General features: G+C 41.5%; 1 protein-coding gene across 3 annotated transcripts; it reads left to right on the top strand.

The window, feature by feature from the left end:
* The first annotated feature begins 4,827 nt into the window (after positions 1-4,827).
* LOC139381643 (galactose mutarotase) lies at positions 4,828-26,712 on the top strand. 3 transcript variants are annotated; one of them, XR_011628569.1, is made up of 8 exons: positions 4,828-5,231; positions 6,481-6,635; positions 9,480-9,686; positions 10,158-10,239; positions 13,036-13,186; positions 13,374-13,548; positions 23,278-23,858; positions 24,938-26,712. XR_011628569.1 is itself a non-coding variant. In XM_071125321.1 (7 exons), exons 1-7 carry the CDS (start codon positions 5,045-5,047, stop codon positions 23,353-23,355), a joined length of 1,035 nt encoding a protein of 344 aa, XP_070981422.1. In that variant the 5' UTR covers positions 4,828-5,044; the 3' UTR covers positions 23,356-25,279. The 3 variants fall into 3 exon arrangements, 2 of the variants coding, with proteins under 2 accessions (XP_070981422.1, XP_070981421.1); XM_071125321.1 differs by having other exon boundaries at positions 23,278-25,279; XM_071125320.1 differs by lacking the exons at positions 23,278-23,858; positions 24,938-26,712 and adding an exon at positions 22,841-23,059.
* The last annotated feature ends 171 nt before the right edge of the window (positions 26,713-26,883 follow it).

The following is a 26,883-nucleotide window of genomic DNA, read 5'->3' as shown; positions in this document are numbered from 1 at the left end:
CTACCATGTTTCCATATTCTTCAAAACTGTTTGCCAATGTCTTGAATCTCTTCAAGCTGTATTTCAGAGATAGATATAGTAGTCTATTATTCAGTCGTGCAGATGAAAATGGACATTACGATTGTCTCTTGTGTGAACGTTTCAGAAAGAAATGAAAGGGGATCAGAATTTGTTGTTACTGGAAAGGTATGGAATCAACTGGGACATTCCACAAATAGTATTTTATGTCCCTAGACATTATATGTGTATACATTTTGATCAAACATTCAATTTAGCAGTTAGATCACATACACCGATGCTTTAACTAAACTATGTTAAAATTTCCAATAGCAGTGTGTTTTCATTCAAATAAGATATTTATTTTTTCTGAGAATGTTGGCATGTCCAACACTATATACGTCCAAATTCTAGGAAGATTTTAATGCACTTAACCCCAAGATTTTCCTATGTCTTCACCGTCATTGTAAAGCCCTAGTTGTTTTGTTGCTTTGTATCAATGTCTGGGAGCAGAATTTCTTGTTGGCAGAACTGTTAAGGATGTGGTTCCATCATTGTGGTGCCAGGATGGAGAAGAGCTTTGATTGGGCTGAGCGGGAGCTGCCCCGCAAGGAGGGGTGGGAGGACCAAGAGACCAGAGGTGGCAGAATGGAGTACTCGGGCCTCCCGAGTGGCGCAGTTGTCTAAGGCACTGTATCGCAGTGCTAGCTGTGTCACTAGAGATCCTGGTTCGAGTCCAGGCTCTGTTGCAGGCGACCGGGAGACCAATGGGGCGGCGCACAATTGGCCCAGTGTTGTCTGGGTTAGGGGAGGGTTTGGCCGGCAGGGATGTTCTTGTCCCATTGTGCACTAGCAACTCCTGTGGCGGGCCGGGTGCATTGCACGCTGACACGGTCGCCAGGTGTACGATGTTTCCTCTGACACATTGGTGCGGCTGGCTACCGGGTTAAATGTGCATTGTGTCAAGAAGCAGTGGCTGGGTTGTGTTTCGGAGGATGCACAGCTCTCAACCTTATCCTCTCCCGAGGCGGTATGGGAGTTGCAGCGATGGGACAAGACTGTAACTACCAATTGGATACCACGAAATTGGGGACAAAAAGCGGTTAAAATGTTTTTATAAGAATGGAGTACTCGGGTTGGGGTGTTGGGTTTGAGCATAGCCTGGTAGGGAGGGGCAGTTCCTCTGACTCCGTAGGCAAGTACCATGGTCTTGTAGTGGAAACGGAATGTGAAATTGATAGCCTACGGCAACAAAATACCCAGGGGGTTGTTTTGTCATGAACACATCCCATCAACAGATGGAGCTATTGAACTAAACTCTGGGGTGGCTCTCATTTACCACTGACTGATACCAGTGCAGGTACTTGTTCGCAAGTGCAAGCATTTGCATTAAAATATTGATTGTCACCAAAACATACAATTAATCCTTTTTTCCAAGGTAATGTAAAGTCACTTGAACATAGTTCAAAAACACAGCATCTGCTCTATTCAAATGTTTGATAAAAGTTATTTTGGCTCAACATACCCACATTTATAATATGGTATTGCATATTTTACATTGTCTATTCACCCATTTAAGTGTCAGTTTTAAGAGATCTGTGTGCTGATTAATTAATGATCGATGCAGCAATATGATTTCCTCTGACAGTCCATTCAAAACCGCACAGACTAGACTTCAACCTCTGTGTATTTTGATGAAGACAGACATATTTTGATAATGGAACTGTTGGCAGTCCTGTATGTATGAATTTATTTGAAATAAGCTTGCTGCTATGTATCAAAAACCAATATGAAAGAAACTGATGTAGAGTCTGCTAAGTGCACACCAGATTCCTATGCGGACTGTATTTTCTAAAGGGCACTCGCTTTTCTGTCACATAATTCCAGTGCCAGAACTTCTTAAGTAGGTATCTGAAACACTGATTCAGACACATTTTTCCCCTGTTGGTACAGTGGCTTGTGAAAGTATTCACCCCCCTTGGCATTTTTCCTATTTTGTTGCCTTAAAACCTGGAATTAAAATAGATTTTTTTGTGGGTTTGTATCATTTTACACAACATGCCTACCACTTTGAAGATGGCAAATATTTTTTGTGTAACAAATAAGAAATGAGACAAGAAAAACTGAACTTGAGCGTGCATAACTATTCACCCCCCAACTATTCACCCCCCATGCTGCCAACTTTTGTAGCAATTACAGCTACAAGTCTCTTGGGGTATGTCTCTATAAACTTTGCACATCTAGCCACTGGGATTTTTGCCCATTCTTCAAGGCAAAACTGCTCCAGCTCCTTCAAGTTGGATGGGTTCTGCTGGTGTACTGCAATCTAAGTCATACCACAGATACTCAATTGGATTGAGGTCTGGGCTTTGACTAGGCCATTCTAAGACATTAAATGTTTCCCCTTAAACCACTCGAGTGTTGCTTTAGCAGTATGCTTAGGGTCATTGTCCTGCTGGAAGGTGAACCTCCGTCCCAGTCTCAAATCTCTGGAAGACTGAAACAGGTTTCCCTCAAGAATTTCCCTGTATTTAGCGCCATCCATCATTCCTTCAATTCTGACCAGTTTCCCAGTCCCTGCCGATTAAAAACATCCACACAGCATGATGCTGCCACCACCATGCGTCACTGTGATGAGAGGTGTTGGGTTTGCGCCAGATATAGCATTTTCCTTGATGGGCAAAAAGTTCCATTTTAGTCTCATCTGACCAGAGTACCTTCTTCCATATATTTGGGGAGTCTTCCACATGCCTTTTGGCGAACACCAAACATGTTTGCTTATTTTTTTCTTTAAGCAATGGATTTTTTTTCTGGACACTCTTGCATAAAGCCCAGCTTGGTGCAGTGTACGGCTTAAAGTGGTCCTATGGACAGATACTCCAATCTCCGCTGTGGAGCTTTGTAGCTCCTTCAGGGTTATCTTTGGTCTCTTTGTTGCCTCACCGATTAATGCCCCCCTTGCATGGTCTGTGAGTTTTGGTGGGTGGCCCTCTCTTGGCAGGTTTGTTGTGGTGCCATATTCTTTCCATTTTTTTATAATGGATTTAATGATGCTCCGTGGGATGTTCAAAGTTGCTGCTATTTCTTTGTAACCCAACCCTGATCTGTACTTCTCCACAAATTTGTCCCTGACCTGTTTTGAGAGCTCCTTGGTCTTCATGGTGCCGCTTACTTGGTGTTTCCCCTTGCTTAGTGGTATTGCAGACTCTGGGGCCTTTCAGAACAGGTGTAGATGTACTGAGGTCATGTGACATATCATGTGACACTTAGATTGCACACAGGTGGACTTTATTTAACTAATTGTGTTACTTCTGAAGGTAATTGGTTGCACCAGATCTTATTTAGGGGCTTCATAGCAAAGGGGGTGAATACATATGCAAGCACCACTTTTCTGTTTTTCTTTTGTATAATTTTTTTGAAACAAGTTTTTTTTTTTCATTTCACTTCACCAATTTGGACTATTTTCCATTATATGAAATCCAAATTAAAAATCCATTTAAATTACAGGTTGTAATGCAACAAAATAGGAAAAACGCCAAGGGAGATGATTACTTTTGCAAGGCACTGTAGGTATAGCTGAATCACAACACATTATTATTCTCCATCCATGTGATGTGAAAATTAAGGTGTCACTGTGCGCCTTTGATACACCATCCCTGCCAGTGAGTATTGGATTAGCAGGCTACATCATGGCAGGGGCTGCAGTTCAGACTGTGATTCAGCTGCTAGCTCAATTCTGGGAATGTTTGCTCTTTGATGGTTCCCATACAGATATCTGTAGTTAGACACACATCAGACAGAGACAGACACACACATTTTTGAAGGGATAATTGTGGTTATCAGCACAGTGTAGAAGAGTAAAGCATTGCATTTGACATAATTATAAATCAGCAATTAATTTCTCTATCTGTAAGTGGTCAGCCTGATGCTTTGTTCTGTCAGAGTTCAGATATAACCCTCCCTCTCGTTTTGTCCCTCTTTCCCCACCCCCCTCTCTCTCTCTCTCTGACTAAAGGTTATTTTAGTCTTTGTCCGTCTCAGGAGGCTGTTTGAGTGGTTTGCTACCTGATTAAAATAATGATTATCTTAATTGAACCAATTTGGCCTCGGTCTCCACCACGGCTGCTGATAGGAAGGGAAGAGGGGGAGCTTTAAAAAAACATCACTCACTGTGCTCCACCCTCAGAATGCTTCCATGTGTTGTTGAGTGGTAGACATGTGCTTTGTTTTTGTCATGTGGGTAGGAAAAAGCCCCTCAGGTGTGACATGACATCTCCAGTGGATGTGGAGTTAACATTGTTACATCACACCAGATGACAAAACCCATTGTTGTTCATGGCATCTCAACACCCTGTCTGTTTCTCTGGGGAGAGATGACTGGATCTGCCCTCTGTGCCCTCTACTGAAGGCATGGCCGAGCAACAGGGAAAGTAGATCATCAGATGCAGTGGACCATGGGATTAGATCCTGCAAGAGCACAGCTGCCTAAAACATGTGCTGCCATAATGGCCATCAGGAAAGGGCATCTGGGACCGCAACACACAAATGACTGATGAGGTCATTTACAGGAATGGAGAACTTGGAAAACAGATCAAATTAATTCATTTCTTGGTTCTGTCAGTTTAATCTCTGAATAAGATGTATATTATTACATTTATTGTGGGTCTACTTAATCGTGTGAAAATAGTTACGTTTACTTACTAATACATATACTGATATGTATTGTAGGTATACTGCAATAACCTCCTGTTAATGTATAGAACTACAAATATTCTGTCCTCTTCTGATGACATCAATCATTACGTCATAAAATACGGACGCAAATATCATAAACATTGAACATTTGTACATTGTATTGCAAAGTCCATGGTTTGTGTTACGCACGTGTTTTCATTTGGAACTTGCAATAAAGTTTCTTGTGACGTGAGAATGTTACTAGCCTATTGTTTCTTTATTGCCCATTGACGACAATTTACCATTTCCGTGTGCAAGTTCATATGATCAAAGTGAGAAATCGTGTCAAAGATAAGTCTGACGTTGAGGCAACATGGCACTGGTACTAATGGAGGAATTCGGTGAGGTACCGGGAGAAGGACGTGTACAAAAATGGATTCTGAAATCGTCTAACATCACAGTGGAAATCATAACACTAGGGTGCATCATAACAGCCATCAAGTGTCAAGGCAAGAATGGAGAGGTCAATGACATCGTTCTGGGTTATGATGATCTTGAGGGTAAGTGCTGATCTTGAATTCCTCCATGCTTAGCTGACTTAAAGGGATACTTCGGGATTTTGCCAATGATTCCTTTATCTACTTCCCCAGAGTCAGATGAAATCGTGGATACCATTTATATGTGTCTGTGTCCAGTATGAAGGAAGTTAGAGGTAGTTTAGCGAGCCAATGGCTAACTAATGTGCGAAATAACTAAGTTTCCAGTGTTCGCAGCCTGGTCTCATAGACTAGACGTAACATAGTAAATGTAAATCCGGGACACTCAATTGGATGATTTGTTATGTTTGGTATGGTTACATAGGACAGATGGTTACTTAATACAAAAACAAGGGTGGGTGTATAACGCGAACTTCTAGCAACGACCGCCCAGTTCAAATCTCAAGGACATTTTAGCAACTTTTCAACTACTTTTTTAAATCTATTTTACAATTACTTAGCATGTTAGCTAAACCTTCATCTATCCTTAATCTAACTCCTAAGCTACTTAATACATATAGCAAGCCAAAGGTTGCGAATTCAAATCTCATCAAGGACAATTTTAGCTAATTAGCCACTTTTCAACTACTTGCTATTTTGCAACTACTTAGCATGTTCGCTAACCCTTCCCCTAACCTTAACCCTTTTAGCTAACCGTTCCCCTAACTCTAACCTTAACCCTTTTAGCTAACCCTTTTAGCTAACCCTCCCCTAACCTTAACCATTTTAGCTAACCCCCTAACCCTTTAACCTAACTCCTAAACTTAACCCCAACCCCTAGTCTAGCTAATGTTAGCCAGCTAGCTAACGTTAGCCACCTAGCGACCAAGCTAGAATTCATAACATATTGCACATTTAGCTAATAATACAAATTGTAATTCATAACATATTGCGGGGCATAATCAGACCTTTGACCTACTGACCTCCTGATGACTTATGAAATTAGTTTTAAAGTGCTAATGTGAGTGTGTCTCTGACATACTGAAGTCAGCAGAAGACACACAGAAGTCAGCCTCTGAAAATGAAAAAATGTATGGTTTCATCAAAACTGAAAGGTGGGAGGAATTGATAACAGGATGGTGCACCAATCGAGAGGGAGAGAGTGTGTAGCTTGTGCTGATTATTGCTAAGAGTTTTATTTCAAATATTAAAGTCTCTAGAGTGTTTTATGTGATGCGCATGGTAAACACTGAGCCAATGTGCTGTTTTATGTGCGATATCTGTGTGACTCTTGAATGAGAAACAATGACACGGCTCAACTGTTTTATTGCAGGCTATCTAGCCAACCCCAAGTACTTTGGTGCTGTTATCGGCCGGGTAGCCAATAGGATCGCCAAGGGCAGATTTGTGGTCGACGGGAAGGATTATCAACTGGCCATCAATAATGGACCTAACTCCCTCCATGGAGGACTGAGGGGCTTCAGCAAGGTAAAAACAACCAACAGAACCATGGAAACACACAGACTGCAGCATAGAAATGGAAGTTGAAGTATCTCGATGGAATGCACTTGCATATTAAGACAGGATTCACTAACACTATCTATCGTAGTGTAGACGTCAACGTGACTACTGTATTGACAATTATCTTACACAGATGAGTTGAGATCGTTCTTGATTAACCCCAAATGAAAATAAGTAAAAAATTACAGTGCTGGACAAGTGTGCAAAAGAGCAATTGAAGTGTCTAGGTAGTGTGTAATCAATGTAATGTGTGTCATGATGACAGCAACCTGGTGCTGTTAAAAGCCTGAATGACTGGGCAGGAGACATTTTCTTAACCTTTCTTTAGAGGACCTGGGTATAATCTGTCTTCTGCAGTGTGTAGGAGGTGCAGTCCATTCTAAATGATTACCTTGATTTTCCTCATATCTCGGCGCTGCGCTGTGACTTCAGGAGAATACACAGGAATAAAGAGCTCAAATGCCTTATTGCAGCAGTAGGATCAATCTTTTTTAAATAAAACATATATTTTTTGTTTTGTTGTTGTTATATGAATGAGTTCAATAATCTGCTAGACATAAATGCTTCCTGTGTTTTTCTCTGTGGTCAGCACATTATGAGTGTTCTCCCCCGTCGGTCACACAACATGCCTTTTAATCAGCCCTGTATGGAAGCCATGGATGGATCCACTTTAAGCTGTGCTGCACAAAACACTGTTACCATCCAACCGTTGTCCTCAGTGTTCACTACTGCGTCATTACAACTGAATCAATTATAGGCATTATAAACTCGGCTAATGGCCCCCGGAAATAGCACTCGGCTATAGTATCTGCTAACTGCTCCATAAAGAGAAAGCTATCTAAGCCCCTGCACTCTCCAGATAGAGAGAGGACAGACACAACAGCCTTTCTATAGTTCCATCTGGCTGGTGAGATGTCTGTGGATAGTCTTTTAGCAGATTCAGCTCCATCTTTCCCAGATTTGATCAAACATTAGCGCCTTTGAAGTCTGCTGCGAATATTCACATACCGATTATTCTCTTTGATTACGTCTCCCTGGGAGATTGTATCAGAAGTGTGAAAATGTGGTATAACAACAGAAATATTGTTAAAGTCAAAAGCAGTCCTAGTTTTCTTTCAACAACTTTTAAAATAATATATTTTGTTTTATCCAGGGAAGAGCAGTGATATTTGATAAACCAGAGCTCAGACTGAGTTGTAATAGATCAGTCATATTCATCATTCCATTTTCACCTCGGGGGTCGGACTCTATTATCCATGCGGCGCCAAGAACACTGCAATTGCATGATATAAATTCAAATTGTCGTCATTCCTGTTCCTATCACCAAGGATACAAGAGATAACATCATGAATTATTCATATCATGTCTCATCCAGGCTTTTTTTATTCATACACCCATAGACCCCATATTGCCCGATGTTTCTTCAGGTCAAGTTGATTACTCATGAGCCCAAAATCCTGAGCCCACACTTTTAAACTCAGCTAGAAGTCCTCTGGTTACAAATCAGTGTCACCATTCCATTCACACGCTTGTCTTGGACCACAGATTGATCTCATTCACATCTGTTGTAGATAGAAACCAAGGCCACACGACAATGACATGGTGGGCTTCTGTTATGGAGTGGCAAGTAATGGAATGTAATCGCTGAAGAGAGATGGCAACCAGGCCTGACTGTAGTCACTTAGCAACTGTCGCATTCTCAATTAGCATGGAAATATTTTTTTAACAGACAGGTGCAGAGGCCACTCTTGTTCTTTTTGCCAAGCCACAGGTGTCCTCCAGATCACACCATGACTCATCCCCTAGCACCCTGAAGGGCTGCTAGTTGTAAATAGCAGGTAGCACTGGTAGCACCATGATGGAGATGACAAACTGATGGGTTATAAAAGGAGCGGCAAACAGAAGATTGCATCATACTTTAAGTCTTGATGACATTCCTATTTCAAGCTGAGAGTAAGCTACAGAGGGCCAGAGCCAGCTGTCAATCAAAGGGGCTTCGCATTAACTGCAGGCAGTGTTTGACATTGGCTGCTGTCAGTGGAGCGAATACTTATTTTTATAAGCGCTGCTGGGGAGATTTGACGGTGCACTCCACTGAGAGAGAGGTGGAAGAATTGCTGTGGTACAGAAAGAAAGCAAGAGAGAGAATGGGCATGGAGAAAGTGTGTGGGGGGGGGGGGGGTAGAAGGAAGGCTGGAGAGAGATTAGCTCCAGGAGATGTATCAGAGCCTTGCAGATGCATGCTACCCCATTTTTAGCTTGTTGTTAGTACATCATGTCCTTGCGCTTCAGGCTCCCTATTGACAGGTTCCTCCTATGACCAATTCACCCTACTCTGTCGCCCCCCTCCCCCCCTTTATGCCCCTCTACCGCTGTCTCTTATCTTTCTTTCTCTCCCTCTAGCTGTCTATCTCCCATCACACCCTTTCTCTCCTCTCTGTCTCTGTCTCTCTGTCCCTCCCTTCCTCTCGTTCCCTTCCTCTCTCTAGTAACTGAAAGTGCCTAGTATAACATTCAGCTGCAGTGTGGGCCATGGAGGATCAGAACGTTTTCAGAACATTTAGACGGTGGATTAAGGTCAAACACAATAATGCAGGGAGATGATAACAAAGGTGTTCCATTGTTTGTAAGATTTGAATTCAGCTCTAGTTCATACAGGATTAGCTCATGGATTTGAGGCAGAACTGGGGAATCACTTTTTTGGCAGTTAACCCACATTTCTCCTGTAAGTCGCTCCGGATAAGAGCGTCTGCTAAAGGACTCAAATGTAATTGATTTATTGATTTGCCCCTGTGCTGTGCTGTGTTCCAGGTGATATGGGGAAGTGAGGGTGTGGAGGGCGGGGTGCGGCTCACCCTCACCAGCCCAGACGGAGACCAGAATTACCCCGGGGAGGTGCAGGCCTCTGTCACTTACACCCTGGAGGGGGACACACTGAGCATTCAGTACCAGGCCCGCTCCACTAGAACCACCCCCATTAACCTCACCAACCACTCTTACTTCAACCTGGCTGGACAGGTAGGACGATGAGGAGGAGCTGTCCTCTGTCAGACAATTATGCAGTGAAATCATGTTAAAAATGTATGGATAGAACCAGCCAATCACTGGTAAGGCTCCTTGGTGGCAGAGAAAAGCAGACTCTTTCTATATAGTTGGCTGTGTTATTCTGTGTCAGTATTTAAATCAGACGTCATCGTGGGATTGCAGTGTGATTGGTTATTGACTGCCCACAGGCATTATGTTGTGGAATACACATACGCACCTCCTCCTCAGTATCTCCTTGTCTCTTCTGCTGTCAACGGAGTGGTAACGGGGTTATTGAATGAAAGTGTTTCAAGAGAGTGCACGTTCTGAGTGACAGTGTCTCAGAAGCGTGCATGGGCTGAGATTGAGGTGCTTTTTAGTCTAACGCTAACTGAGCTTTGTTTAATAGCATCCATCAGCATGGTAACAAGGTGTGTGTGTGTGTGTGTGTGTGTGAGTGCACAGGGCTCAGCTGACATATACGACCATGAAGTGTCCATCAACGCTCCAACATATTTGCCTGTAGATGATGTCATGATCCCCACTGGTAAGAGAAAAAAATACACTTTTATTTTAAATAAATGATATTTGTATCACAAGGGAAAAAAACTGCTTTATCCTAACCCCAACCTCTCAGAAGTGAGCATGTCAGACATACACAACATGACTCAGCTGAATGATTTTTAATTGGAATAAGTTTTGTATTAAAGAGAGAATGTTTGCACTAGTCAAGTTAGCCTTTACTCTGTGTGCATCACGTCTCCTACCCTGTTGAGGTGTATAATGAGGATGAGGTGTTGACCTGTGTGTGACCCTCACGCTGCAGACAGACACACTGAGCTGTCAGGAAGCAGTGGTTATATTTTCTTACTGACAGACAGACACAACCTGTGGGCCTCTGTTCTAGGAGAGCAAATTTGTGATAACAATCTTCTCCAAACTCAGAAATACGACTCTGACTGATGCATGTTAGAGTCAGATGCATCAGATAGCAGTGTTTCCCTTCAGTCTTCAGATTGAGTGTGTTCCAGGACCCTCGCACTGTTTCTCGCTCTACAAATTATAATCTGTAGAAGAGTAACAAAAAAAATGGTTAAACAACTGTTGGGAAAGATTTAGGTTAAGGCCTTAAAAGTCTGCATCAACACACACTGATAAGAACCCCCTACTTTATCAGTTGACCGAATTGATTATATAGCAGAAAGCAATTTCAGCCAAAATGTAATCTTTCGCTCTCTCCCTCTCTCTGACTTTAGTATAACATTTAGGGCACAGCATGCGGCTAGACAATACTAGATCGCCTGAATAAGACTATAGATTGTTAACTGGATGTCAAAGACTTGACACAGTGCAACATAATGGAAGTGGATTGATGGGATTCAGGCTGTAATCTTCCATCAGGCTTAATCAGCAGAGCGAGAGCAGCTGGGCAGAGCAGCACGACTCAGTAATAATTTAGTAGGGAGTCCAAGCGTCGCTCCATTAGCAATGTCTGCATGACGTTACGCCACAGAGAAACAGATATGTTTCACCCACATGAGTGGAGGGACCACAGCACTGCCTAAAATGTAGTGTGAAATAATGATTTTTCCATCTTTTCCTAGAGTGCCTAAATTACACAAAAACAGTCCGCAATGAAAATGTGAATGATTTGCACAGAACAGTCATCTTTTCTCTAGGAACGGATAGAATAGAAGTTGGTTAGGCCTTTGGCCTATTGGTTAATGTTGCCAGGGTCATTTGAATGGTAATACCACAGGTATGGAGGACTAGATGGTGAATCCTAGTCTTTTTTTTGTTTGTAGGAGGGATAAATGGCCATTATAGCAGAGTGACTGACAGCCAGTTCTTCTTCTCCTAAATACAGGAGTCATCTATCTCTCTCTACTGACTCTGTTTGTCTTTATCAATGTCAGTCTCCTTTTCCACTCTCTCTCTCTCTCTTTCTCCTCTCCTAAAGATGAGACTATCACTACTAGACAGAGGTCTAACGCTGTTGAGTTTTAGAATAATCATTAACGTACTCCAGATTAACCTATCCAAGCTCTTGCAGACCTTTAAATAAACACATTCATTACAGTTCAATTACCAGTCCGCCCCGTGGGACGGCCTAATGGTGCAGACAGAATAGTTAATGACTGTTTATTTTTAGAGTCGGTTTTGGAGCCGCAGTAAATTGGGCTTTGGGATTTAGAGTAAATGTTAGTCCATGGAGATTCTAGATACATGTTCTGCTTGCTCCAGCTGATGCCTCTGTTTGTTTGTTTGAAATTGAGAGTAAGAGCCTGTTGGAGCACCTGTGTATTTTTCATTTTGAATGGCCCAGGGGTTAGAGGTCAGGTGGTCAGATGCGAACCCAGACTGATACCTCCAGATCGAGAGAGAAAATGAGCGATTGTGTCCTTGCAAAAACATAAAATGAATCGAAATCGGAATGGAAAACCAGACACTAATCTAGAATCCATTATCCCTTCCACCCCCCCCACCCCCTCCCACCAAACAAATGCACCTGCTGCCCTCTAGTCCATACTAAGATGCTTCTTACCATACCAGAACATCAAGCGCTATACCAACAGCCCCTAAACACTCTAAACCAGTTTACAACTCACTGATCCAGACTAGAATACATCCCACAAACCAGTTTGCCACTTGATAGAACCTTGAGGAGCCTTCACGTTATTTTTCTTCAAACGTAATCACTTAATTAAGTCATCTTTGTGGTTGTATTTGTTTCTTCTCTGTGTTGTCTGTTTGGATAGTTTTTTGTTGTGCATGTAAAAGGCCCTCTGTATCATGTCACTAGTTTAATTTCCTGTCTCAGTTCCTGTTGAGACACTGGATAAATGAGGAAGCCGATCTGATTGATAGCCACTTTCGTCATGGCGATATTTTTGGCCTGTGAAATTGCAAGGGGATCAACGAGGAGGTGGTTTGGGGGTGGGCAGGCTCTCTGAGAAGCCTTTGAGTTGCTCAGCATTTAATAAGACCGAGAATGTGATCTGACATTAGTATGCTGTCAAGGAGAAAGGGGCTGTTTGTCCTTCATACCACCTCCTAAAGTCACTCTATATGTTACAAAGGTATTTCCTAAAGGAAAGAGAGAATACATTCAAAGGAATTGGGAGCTTAATGTTGGTTTATTTTAGATGGTTTGACATAATCAAATATCCTGTTTCAATAGTGATGTGTGTCGTTCTCAGTTCATTTTCTGTCTCCTTGCTAATGAATTTGAAAGCCTATTGGCGTTGGATGTTTGCCAGTTAATTTAGGTGATGTGTCCAGGTCCTCAGCCCTATTCATGTCATAACTGTCATACCCAGCTCTATCCCTGCTCTGTCTACAGGCGAGGTCAGACCAGTGGAGCACACACCCTTTGACCTTCGGAGGCCAGTTCTGATTGGCCCACGGCTGAAAGAAGTGCCTGGGCCTGGGTTCGACCACAACTTCTGCCTGTCATCACCTGGAGATGCTTGGACAGAGCGCATGTGTGCAAGGTGAGGCCAAACTATGTTGGGCTGTACAGTGCAGTCTTGCTGTTTCTTGATAAAGCATCAGTAGTGCTCTTTCAGAGCATAGAAAATGCATGAACACTGCACAGTGCCCGAGCTACAACCTTGGATAACTGAGTGACTGTCTCTCTCCTACCATACCCTCACCTCTGCCCTCCCTCTCTCTTTTTAGGGTATTTCACCCAGCGAGTGGGTGTGTTATGGAGGTCAGCACCACTCAGCCCGGCGTCCAGTTCTACACAGCCAACTTCTTGGATGGCTCTTTTAAAGGAAAGGGTGGAGCCTCTTATCCTAAACACAGTGCCTTCTGCCTGGAAACACAGAACTGGCCTGACGCTGTCAACCAGGTACGCTGTCCTTTAAGGTAGTCCTTCACTAATGCATGGAGTAGATCAGCGGTAGAGGGGAGAGCAAGAGCCAGCTAACTTGGCCATGGTTCAATAATAGTAGTCTGTGTAGGCTGCAACCATAGAGATCAACTATGGAAATACTTGCAGAATGAAAGTTGATGTTTAGCCACAGTCGTGGTTTGCAAATGGCCTATGAGCTTAACTACTGCTGCTGTAGACTTTGTATTGACAAGGAACATTACACACTGTCAGTACTGTTCTCCTATTTAAGTCTGGTGGGTCGACATGTATTTTAATCACTGCAAGGCAGGCTGCTAAGACACACACACACACACACACATTTGAATTGTTCCTGAGCCTTCTCCTCACAGCCCATTATCTCTAATAAGACTTGACGTCTTAATTCACCACTCTAGTATTTTTTTTGAATAACTACTGTTAAGGTACGACATTAATGATGTGTCCATTAACTAAATGATAAATGACACTGCTACTGAAAAATTAATCCTAGAAATTCATTAGATTATCTTTGTATCTAACATTGTAAATGCACAGCAGTTTAGTTACATACAGATGTTTCTCATGAAAGTAAAATCAAATGGACTTATACTGATCAACAGACCTTCATATGGGGAATCATCCTCATCATTCTTGCTTTGTAATTATGTGTAATGCTTTGATGAGCTGTAACGGGTGAGTTGAAGTCTAACAGGCTGACAACACTGTTCGCACACGACAACGAGCGTCTGCATTGCCATGGGCTGAAATAGTGACGCAGATCGCGCTGCAAGTCCTGCCTCTCCCATCTCCTCATTGGTTTATAGAAGCAGGTACCCACGTGCCATCTCCTCATTGGTTATACGAACGAGGTCAGTGGCGGTAATGCATATAATTTATGAAAGTTGCCAATCGCAATATAAAGTCAAGAGACAAAAAAGCCTGGAAGGAGGAGAGATGACTAGAAACTATTTGGTTGACCGTTTTATGTGTGGATTAATTGGCGGAGTAGAGGACCTTGTGCATTTCAGGTAAAATAACAACTCAATGTTTATATCCCAAGACAAATTAGCTAGCAACAGCAAGCTAGCTAAATAGGACAAATTAGCTAGCAAGTGCAAGCTAACTAGCTAAATTGCCATAAATGTTGAATGCTTTTCGACCTGTCCCCAAATTAATTTAATTGGTTCAGAGTTTGTTTTTTTATATTTTAACCTGCGTGTAGTAATCACATTTGGTGTGGGGGGACAAAATACATTTATGCACGATGTCGCACGCGCACAGCCGGTTTGGGTTCCGTGTAAAGCAGAACCTAAAGGCAATGGCAGTCAGTTATAGTTAGAAGATGGTATACATGAGAGCAGAAACGTTTCACGGCTCGATTGGCGTGACTCGATTGTAGTTGGTGTATAGGCAGTAAAAACATAATGTAGAGATTGTAGTTGGTATATAGGCAGTAAAAGCATAATGTAGAGATTGTAGTTGGTGTATAGGCAGTAAAAACATAATGTAGAGATTGTAGTTGGTGTATAGGCAGTAAAAACATAATGTAGAGATTGTAGTTGGTGTATAGGCAGTAAAAACATAATGTAGAGATTGTAGTTGGTGTATAGGCAGTAAAAGCATAATGTAGAGATTGTAGTTGGTATATAGGCAGTAAAAGCATAATGTAGAGATTGTAGTTGGTGTATAGGCAGTAAAAGCATAATATGGAGATTGTAGTTGGTGTATAGGCAGTAAAAGCATAATGTGGAGATTGTAGTTGGTGTATAGGCAGTAAAAACATAATGTGGAGATTGTAGTTGGTGTATAGGCAGTAAAAACATAATGTGGAGATTGTAGTTGGTGTATAGGCAGTAAAAACATAATGTGGAGATTGTAGTTGGTGTATAGGCAGTAAAATGGGAATGGAGAACGGGTGGAAAGTGTGTAGGTGCGCGTGTGTGACTGGGTGTGTTCAACACTAATAAATAGAATATTATTTTATAACAAATCAGCACATTAGGATTGAGAACAATGAGGCAGCAGCAGCAGAGATGAGGAAACAGCCCTGGCCTTAGCCTAATTGTCTAAGAAAATTGAGGAGAGAGGTAACCCCAATTTAATTAGGTTTATAATCAATAGACTTCCTGGCTTTATAAATCGTCCATGTATATCTATAGAAATAAGGCTAGCTTCTGTTACCTGTTTGAGTGTTTGTTTAATAGCCTAGTGATTCCGTGAGCACCAAGCCTCATGCAACGGCAAAATGTCGGATAAAGCAATGTCACAGATTTGGCTGTTTTTAATATTTGATATGTTATAATAAAGGCTTTACAATTTTTTCCCGTTAGAGCAGACTCACTGTTATTTTTTTAACATGGTGTGACTGTTGGGCTCGTTCTTGAGTCATTTGTGTGTCTTAATTATTTGATAAAACCGTGTGCTTATTAAAGCATCAGACAAGCTCAGTGCATATGTAGTTGATTTTATTCAAACACATAGGGTGTGTCTGCCTATATATGCAAAAATAAGTTTAAACATTTCGACCAATCGATTGGTCAATATTTTTTTTTTTTAGTCGGGGACAGCCCAAGTATTGAGTTTTCTCCTTGTCGCCAGAGCCCCTAACCCCTGTAGCATGCAATGTAATAGAGTGCTTTGACTTCTTGTGCTCTTGATTCATTGGGCACCTTCAGCTTATCAGTGAGCTGGCTGCCCTTGGCTAGAGTTACACTCCTGCATGGCTGAGCTGACCGGCAGTTCACTAGTACAGTTTTACACATAGGTTGGAAATACAGTATAGAGAGATGAGAGCCTCATGGACTTCATGGAATTATTATTGAAACATTTGCCCTTGCTCTGTACATGTACACTTTGGCCCCTGTAATCATGCATTTTAAAGAACCAGACATTTGTTATTGATATACTTTTTACATCTGAGGTTGTGTTTGTGTGCTGCAGAACGCAGCAAATCATATACACTGATTATACAAAACATTAAAAACACCTGCTCTTTCCATGACATAGACTGACCAGGTGAAAGCCATGATCCCTTCTTGATGTCACTTGTTAAATCCACTTCAATCAGTGTAGATGAAAGGGAGGAGACAGGTTAAATAAGGATTTTTAAGCCTTGAGACATGGATTGTGTATGTGTGCCATTCAGAGGGTGAATAGGCAAGATAAAATATTGAAGTGCCTTTGAACCGGGTATGGTAGTAGGTGCCAGGCACACCGGTTTGTGTCAAGAACTGCAATGCTGCTGGGTTTTTCACGCTCAACAGTTTCCTATGTGTATCAAGAATAGTTCACCACCCAAAGGCCATCCAGCCAACTTGACACAACTGTTGGAAGCATTGGAATCATCGGCCAGCATCCCTGTGGAACGCTTTCGACACCTTATAGAGTCCATACCCCGACGAATTAAAGCGGTTGTGAGGGAAGGCGTTCCTAATGTTTGATATTCTGCCCATATGTATACTGCCCATATAGACAGCATACAGTCACTAGTGAAAGTCAACAAACCCCTTGCACAGTAAATGTTTTTATCAATCTACACAACCTAGTTCACATTTTCAAAGTGAAAGATGTATTGATTGCATATGTGCTTACAACCCAGAGGTAATACTAATGGCGCATTTGGCAGCCATTACAGCTGTGAAACATTTTGATTCAGATTCTACCAACCTTGCACAACTGTTAGGGCAACATACAGTGCCTTCAGAAAGCATTCACACCCCTTGACTTTTTCCACATTTTGTTGTGTTAAAGCCCGAATTTAAAATGGATTACATTGAGCTTTTTTGTCATTGCCCTACACGCAATATCCCATAATGTCGAAGTGGAATGATGTTTTTTGAAATTTGTACAAATTAATTAAAAATGAAAAGCTGAAGTGTTTTCAGTCAACAAGTATTCAACCCCTTTGTTAGGGCAAAAATGTGTTTAAGAAGTCCCATGAACTCACTCTTTGTGCAATAAGTGTTTCACATGATTTTTTAATTATTTATTTATCAGGTAAGTTGACTGAGAACACATTCTCATTTACAGCAACAACCTGGGGAATAGTTACAAGGGAGAGGAGGATGAACGAGCCAATTGTAAGCTGGGGATGATTAGGTGACTGCGATGGTCTGAAGGACAGCTTGGGAATTCAGCCAGGGTTAACACCCCTACAATAAGTGCCATGGGATCTTTAATGACACCTGTTTAACATCCCACCCTACACAGGGCAGTGTCCCCACTCACTGCCCTGGGATATTTTATTTTAGACCAGAGGAAAAAGTGCCTCCTACTGGCCCTCCTACACCATCTGGTCTCCCATCCAGGGACTGACCAGGACCAACCCTGCTTAGCTTCAGAAGCAAGCCAGCAGTGGGATGGTGCTGGCTTTAACTACCTCACCTCTGTAACCCACACATACAATTATCTGTAAGGTCCCTCAGTCAAGCAGTGAATTTCAAACACAGATTCAGCCACAAAGACCAGAGAGGTTTTCCAATGCCTCGCAAAGAAGGCCACCTATTGGTTGAGTTTTATTTAACCAAGCAAGTTGACTGAGAAGAAATTCACATTAATGACCTGGGGGGTAGTTACAAGGGAGAGGGGGATGAATGAGCCAATTGTAAGCTGGGGATGATTAGGTGACCATATGAGTGCTAGATTGGGTATTTAGCTTCTGGTCTCCCATCCAGGGACCAACCACCACAACCCTGCTTAGCTTCAGAAGCAAGCCAGCAGTGGGATACAGGGTGGTATTCTGCTGGTAGATGAGTTTTTTTTTAAAGCAGACATTGAATATCCATTTGAGCATGGTGAAGTTATTCATTAGACTTTGGATGGTGTATCAATACACCCAGTTACTACAAAGATACAGACGTCCTTCCTAACTCAGTTGCTGGAGAGGAAGGAAACTGCTCAGGGATTTCACCATGAGGCCAATGGTGACTTTAAAACAGTTACAGAGTTTATTGGCTGTGATAGGAGAAAACTGAGGATGGATCAACAACATTGTAGTTACTCCACATTACTAACCTAATTGACAGAGTGAAAAGAAGGAAGCCTGTACACAATATAAACATTCCAAAGCGTGCATCCTGTTTGCATCAAGACACTAAAGTAATACTTCAAAAAATGTGGCAAAGCAATACATCTGTTTGTGTCCTGAATACAAAGTGTTCAGTCCAATAGAACATATTACATGGGTATGCTTGAAGTCATTAAGGACTGGGAAGTTTTTCAGGATAAAGAATCTATAGAATGGAGCTAAGCACCGGCAAAATCCTAGAGATTAACCTGATTCAGTCTGCTTTCCATCAGACACTGGGAGATTCATTTCATTTATTTTTCAGCAGGGCAATAACCTAAAATACATGGCCAAATCTACACTGGAGTTGATTACCAAGAAGACCGTGAATGTTCCTGAGTGGCCGAGTTACAGTTTTTACTTAAATCTACATGATAATCTATGGAAAGACCTGAAAATGGTTGTCTAGCAATGATCAACAACCAATTTGACAGAGGAATTTTGATGTGAATAATAGGTAAATGTTGTACAATCTGTGTGGAAGGCTCTTACCCAAGACTTACCCAGAAACACTCACAGCTGTAATCTCTACAAAAGTGTTAATACAAAGTATTGACTCAGGGGTGTGAATGCTTATATAAATGAGATATTTCTGTATTTAATTTGAAATAGATTTGCAAAAATGTCTAAACATGTTTTCACTGGGGTATTGTGTATAGATGGGTGAGGAAAAACATATATTAAGTCCATTTTGTAACAAAACAAAATGTGGGATAAGTCAAAGTGGTATGAATATTTTCTGAAGGCACACTTTGTAAAAATTGATCAAGCTCAGTAAATTTGGTTGGGAATCATTGATGGACAGCAATATGCAAAGCTTGTCTTTCATTTGTTTTAAGCAGATTTACGTCAGGAATATACAGTTCCAGTCAAAAGTTTGGACATCTACTCATTCAATGGTTTTTCTTTATTTTTACTATTTTCTAGATTGTAGAATAATAGTTAAGACATCAAAACTATGAAATAACACATATGGAATCATGTAGTAACCAGAAAAGTGTTAAACAAATCTAAATCTATTTTAGATCATTCAGTGTAGCCACCTTTGCCTTGACAGCTTTGGCATTCTCTTAACTCTAATGTGTGGAAGCCAGGAGAAGCTAAATGTGTTTATGTTAATTAGAGGTCAATTACCGTGAGGCCGACCAGTTATTTGCTTGACAATCATCGGCTGACAATTTCGTGCCCGCCACAGCCCTAGCTAAGAGTTGTGCAAAGTTGGTAGAATCTGATTCAAAATGATTCACAGCTGTAATGGCTCCCAAAGGTGCTTCCACCAAGTATTAGCTCTGGGGTGTGAAGACAATAAGACACGCAATTAAGACATCTTCATTTATTTTATTAATTGGAAAATGTTCTCTAACTTTCTTTCACTTGTGGAGTAGGTTGTGTAAATCTATAGGACAAACAATATAATGTAATACCTTATTAGATTTCATTTTAAGGCAGCAAAATGTGAAGGCTGTCCAATCCTCCTCTGTAGTTATAATGCACTCTGCCCCTCTCTTTCTGCTGGCCCCCTGTGCTGCCAGCAGATATATGGCAGTAATTGTTGCTTGAGTAATCACAGCATCAGCTTATAACGGGAGTGCCTGCTATGGAGACCATGAAAGATTTACTGAGCACTGTATACTCCTCTCTTCTGTCCTCACTGTAACTCATTCCCTCGCCTGGACTGTCTCTTCTCTCTCCTCCCCATCTCTCTCTTTCTCTCTCCATCACTGTTTCTCCCTCTCTCTGTTCTTCTTTCTCGCCTGCCCTGCACGTTATTGCCTCACCTCTATCCATCTTTCTCTCTAGGCTCTCTTTGTCTTTACATCCATCCATATCAAACTCTGAGAAATTGAATTCTGGGCTGGAAGACTGGCCTTTTAAGTAGGAGAAGGCTGCATGAGGTTGATTTCCATAAATCCTGTTCCTCCATTCCTCTTGCTGTGCTAGCCTTGTGGAGATTAGTTTCACAGCTTCTCTTCTTGCCCACAGTGTCAGTAGAGTGAATTAAATATGAGCAGCAGGAAGGACCAGTACAACTGTATTCTATACTATGTACTGTATCTTAGTCTATGCCGCTCCATTCCTCTTGCTGTGCTAGCCTTGTGGAGATTAGTTTCACAGCTTCTCTTCTTGCCCACAGTGTCAGTAGAGTGAATTAAATATGAGCAGCAGGAAGGACCAGTACAACTGTATTCTATACTATGTACTGTATCTTAGTCTATGCCGCTCTGACATTGCTCATTCATATATTTAGATATTCTTAATTCCATTCCTTTACTTAGATGTGTATTAGGTATTTGTTGTGAAATTGTTAGATATTACTGCACTGTCGGAACTAGAAACACAAGCATTTCGCTACACCCACAATAACAAATCCAATTTTATTTGTCACATGCGCCGAATACAACAGATCTTACAGTGAAATGCTTACTTACAAGCCCTTAACCAACAATGCAAATAGTCTGGGTAGCCATTTGACTAGGTGTTCAGGAGTCTTATGGTTTGGGGGTAGAAGCTGTTTAGAAGCCTCTTGGACCTAGACTTGGTGCTCCGGTACCGCTTGCCATGCCTTCATGAGTGCTAAACACGTGTATGTGACCAATAACATTTTATTTGAACTGTACAGGTCTATGAGCCCCATTTCTGTCGTTTACGTAAGTGTTTACGTACTCTATGTGGGTATTTGCATATAGGCAAGAAGAGTGTTTGAAACCTGGCTAACAAGGCTAGCTTAAACAGAGGGAATCACAAGCACTCATGAAGGCATGCACACACACATCCCTAAATACATACACTGCCGTTCAAAAGTTTGTTGTCACTTAGAAATGTCCTTGTTTTTTAAAGAAAAGCTTCTTTTTTTGTCCATTAAAATAACATAAAATTGATCAGAAATACAGTGTAGACATTGTTAATGTTGTAAATTACTATTGTAGTTTTTAAGCTACAGATTTTATGGAATATCTACATAGGCATACAGAGGCCCATTATCAGCAACCCTTTTACAATTATGTTAGCACAGCTGAAAACTGTTGTTCTGATTAAAGAAGCAAAAAAACTGGCCTTTAGACTAGTTGAGTATCTGGAGCATCAGCATTTGTGGATTCGATTACAGACTCAAAATGGCAAAAAGCAAATAACTTTCTTCTGAAACTCGTCAGTCTATTCTTGTTCTGGGAAATGAAGGATATTCCATGCGAGAAATTGCCAAGAAACTGAAGATCTCTTATAACACTGTGTACTACTGCCTTCACAGAACAGCGCAAACGTCTCTAACTAGAATAGAAAGATGAGTGGGAGGCCCCGGTGCACAACTGAGCAAGAGGACAAGTACATTAGAGTGTCTAGTTTGAGAAACAGACACCTCACAAGTCCTCAACTTGCAGCTTCATTAAATAGTACCTGCAAAACACCAATCTCAACCTCAACAGTGAAGAGGCGACTCCGGGATGCTGGCCTTCTAGGCAGAGTTGCAAAGAAATCTCAGACTGGCCAAAAAAAAAAAAGATTAAGATGGGCTAAAGAACACAGACACTGGACAGAGGAACTCTGCCTTGAAGTCCAGCATCCTAGAGTCGCCTCTTCACTGTTGGCGTTGAGACGGATGTTTTGCGGGTACTATTTAATGAAGCTGCCAGTAGAGGACTTGTGTACAGTACCCTTAAAATATTGCCGTCTTGGTAGATTGGATACAGCTACAGTGAAAACAGTGCAAAAGTGCTGTCAGCTTGAGATTTTAACAGCTGCTGGTGGGTTTGCTGTCCGGTAATTACAGCCATTTGAGTTGCCTGCCGCTACGTGGGTCACATTCAGAGTTCGCTAGCGCCAGGTCTGGCCCCTGCCCTTCTGTACTGTAGGAGAGGCAGGGACCCATGCAGAGATACGGCCATTTGCATTGGATTGAGCTCAAGAACAAAGTGCACAGGCAAATGACAGATTGAGAAGCACTTCTATTTGCATACATGCATACATACATACAGTATCAAACCGCTGCGCATACGGGAGCAGGAGAACACTGCAGTTGGAGCAAACAGGGTGAGGGGGAGGAAAGGAGAGTGTGGGTGGGAACACAGGGTGCAGGATGAGTCAAAACAGGAGATGAGGAGAGAGTGGTAGCCACACACACACACCCTCACATGGAGAGGTTTGAACTGAACTCTGCCTCTTGTCTTCTTCAGACTGAACAATGTCAGCCAGTCCATGTTTTAACCTCAGTTCCCTTTTTCTGTTCAGATACTTCTCCAGTTCCTTAAACCTGACCATGTCCATGTGATGGGAAACACCATGGGTGCGGGTGTACGTTTGTTTGTGTCCCACTGGGCGCACACTGGTTGAACCAACGTGGAATACACGTTGAATTGAGGTCTGTGCCCAGTGGGGTGTGTTTGTTCGTTCAGCACATCCATTGAACCTCACATTGAGATACTGACTCAATGTAGCTGTCTGTCATGTCACACATTGGGCCAACAGAAATACCTCCTCCATATTCACTCCTAACCTCCTAGCAACCAATTCTACAGTTGCATGCACCTAGCAACCAGTTTTAGCCTGCCAATGAGTCTCCCAAAAGACGACACAGACAGAAACCTTGGTTCTGTCTTCAATGTGACCCTCCTGTGTCCTGTTCTTCAGGTGGGACCTTGACGTTGTGACCCTATGTTTATGTACAGGCCTCTTTCCCCGATGCTCTGCTGAGACCAGGGGAGCAGTACCGCCATGTCACCCGCTTCACCTTCTCCACCGCCTGACGGAGAGGGGGGGGGGGGGGGATCAGGGGTCAGCATCAAGCAGGGAGCGACCAATCAGAATCCCAGCCACTGATCAGAGCTGATCCTTTGCTGATGAAAGGATGGAGCAACACGGAACAGGAGTTGTCTACACTCAAATCAGAAGGTTGATTTTGTAGTATTCAAGAACCAATCTGAGATGGACAGGTAATGATTTTGAAATGAAAATGATGATGATGATGATGATGATATGATTAGAGGTGATGAGTTTATAAAGACGCACAGGTACAGTACCAATTTGACTCTCAATATCCTCCACATTGCTTTGTTCCCCTCTTTACAGCTGGACTTTTACTGCATTAAACATTGTAATATCCACTACCATTTGAAGTTGGCTTTGGGCCCTGTTCAAATTAGGCTTTAAACTTACATAAATAGTACAGTACATGCATAAGTAAATTAGTTTCCACTTTCCTTTGTTTTTGGGTAGACAGGGTCTCTTTTGCTCCATTACTCTTACAGTTGTGGCCCAAAATATTGTCACCCTTGGACTTTTTCTCCCTATTTCTTATCAAATCATTTTATATTTAGAATAACTTTTGATAACTGCCAACAAATGCTTATTGTAGCCATCAGTGAGCTTGCTGCACCTTTCTACTGGCAATTTGGCCCAATCTTCAGCAGAAAACTGTTCTAATTCTTCAATGTTTGAGGGATGCCCTCCACCAACTGCTGTTTTCAGCTCTCGCCATAGGTTATGGATGTGATTCAGACCTCATCTCTTCGCTGGCCACTCTAAAACAGTCCAGTGTTTCTTCTTAAACCATTCCATGGTGTTGTTGATGTGTGTTTAGGGCCGTTGTCCTTCTGGAAGACCCACAACCTTCAACAGAGTATGTTTTTGGACCCTGGGTCGAACATTGGTAGTCTGCTGATTTCATGATACTGTGTCTTGCACACATTCGAGGCCCCCAGTACCAGAGACAGCAAAGTAACCCCACAGCACTATCAAACCTCCCCCATGTTTGATTGTAGGGAGGGTGTTCTTTTCTTTGTAAGCTTAATTTGGTCATAGGTAAAAATAGGAAGACTAAACTGCTGAAGGAGACACAAGATAGCCTGATTGAATTTCTCAAAAACCCATCTCAACAAGCCTTAATCCTGTGGAAAATGTTCTGTGGACAAATGAAACAAAATGAAAGCTCTTTGGCAATACAGATCAGTGCTGTGTTTATTGACGACCAAATTAAGCATTCAATGAAAAGAGCACAATTAAAGATGAGGGTGGTTTGATAATGCTGTGGGTTTGCTTTGCTGCCTCTGATACTGGGGGCCTTGAAAGTGCGCATGGCATCATGAAATCAGCAGATTATCAGGTGTTTGAGTCCAATGTTCAACCCAGCGTCCAAAAACTGAAGATTGGGCCAAATTGCCAGTAGAAAGGTGCAACAAGATCATTGATGGCTACAATGAATTTGTAACTTAAGCTAGCAAAAATACATTTGGTTTCGCAATGTTGAAAATCCAATAAGGTGTGGTGACAGTTTTATTTAAATGTAATTTATTTGAAAATAAATAGAGAATTATTTAGGAAAAGTGCAAGGGTGACAATCTATTTGGCAGCTACTGTATGTATTCAACTCCCTGGAATGTATTAATTGTGTATCTCATTGGTATTCACTGGAGTGATCTTTGATTATGGGACTCAATATTGGACTATATTGCAATTCAATGAAAACACCCATTATATTACCTCTTCTACCTTGACGTACAGAGCCTTCAGAAAGTATTCACAAACCTTGACTTTTTACACTTTTTGTTGCGTTACAGCCTGAATTTAACATGGATTAAATTGAGATGTTGTGTCAATACAATACCGCATAATGTCAGTGGAATTATGTTTGTAGAAAGTTTTCCAAATTAATAAAAAATGAAAGCTGAAATATCTTGAATCAACAAGTGTTCAATTCCTTTATGGCAAGCCCAAATAAGTATGTGAGTCAAAATGTGCTTAATAAGTTTCATGGACTCACTTGTGTGCAATAAGTGTTTAACAAGATTTTTGAATGACTACCTCATCTTTGTACCCCCCACACTCACAGATAATTTTAAGGTCCCTCAGTTGAGCAGTGAATTTAAAACACAGATTCAACCACAAAGACCAGGTAGGTTTTCCAATGCCTCGCAAATAAGGGAACCTATTGGTAGATGGGTAAAAATGAAACATTTTAGTTACTCCACAATAGTAGCCTAAATGACAGTGAAAAGAAGGAAGCCTGTACAGAATAAAAATATTCCAAAACATGCATCCTGTTTGCAACAAGGCACTAAAGTAACACTGCAAAAAATGTGGTCATTTGTTTTTTAACTTGATGTCCTGAATACAAAGGGTTATATTTGGGGTAAATTCAACACAACACATGTTGACAGCTATGCCATACAGATTGCAAAATAGTTGGGAAGAGATTTTTGATGAACCAATTCCATGGTACAGGTAGTATCCGTTGATATATAAAATGACACAAGATTTAAGCCTTTTTGCTTTTCAGCTAAAATTATTGTACAGAATTCTTGCCACCAACAAAATGTTGAATATTTGTGGCATACAATCATCGCAGCTCTGCAGATTTTGTTGTGAGGATACAGAATCAATAGACCATTTGTTTTGGTATTGCCCTCAGCCTGTTTCTGGTCTCAGGTTCAGGAATGGCTGAAAATGAATAACATTGATCTAAAATTAACTGTAGAAATAGCATTGTTGGGAGATCTGGAGAGACCGGGTCAGTCAATTACTAATATACTAATAATCTTAGTGAAAGTATTTATCTTTAACTTGCAATCTGTGGATTCTATTAAATTAGATTCAAATTGTGCGAAGAAATCTGAAGAGGGTGGCCAGCAGAGATAGATGGGAGGGGCTGAGAGAAGCTGAGGGTTGGGATGTGGAATTGGAGACAAGTGGGAGTGGAGTTGCTGGGCTAGAATGACGGTCAAAGATAAAAGTCTAAATAAAACATAACAAAAAGTATGTTTGAAAGACACTGAGAGGCAGTGTTGTTAGAGTTAATGCCTGTTTGCCTGAGGCTGATACCGTGCAGGTGTTTGTACACATGCATATACACACACACACTCATTCAAATGCAAACACGTGCACACATGTAAATAGTGCCACAAATGCACTCAAACATATTCAGTTGGCCTTGCTGTTATGATTTTTGTTGTCCTTTGGTTTTTGAATTTTTGACACTGGTTTCATCTGTGGGTCGCTCTGGATGGGACACTGTTGATGACTAATGTGATGTATATATTGAGTGGCTTCACTGCAAGTAGATTGTATGTTTTATATGTTCAATCAAATAAAATAAACACTGAGTGTCACTGAGTACCGCTCTTCTTATTTTCAAGCGTGTTGGCTGCATCATGTTATGTGTATGCTTGTCATCGACAAGGACTAGGACTTTAAAAAAATATGTATTATAAAGATACGGAATATAAATATTATATTTTTTCTTCCACTTTGACATTACAGAGTATTTTGTGTAGATCATT

This window comes from Oncorhynchus clarkii, chromosome 23 (genome assembly GCF_045791955.1).
Source record: "Oncorhynchus clarkii lewisi isolate Uvic-CL-2024 chromosome 23, UVic_Ocla_1.0, whole genome shotgun sequence".
NCBI classification, from domain to species: domain Eukaryota; kingdom Metazoa; phylum Chordata; class Actinopteri; order Salmoniformes; family Salmonidae; genus Oncorhynchus; species Oncorhynchus clarkii.
The sequence above is the reverse complement of the archived record's forward strand: the minus strand, read 5'-3'. Positions and strand labels throughout refer to the sequence as shown.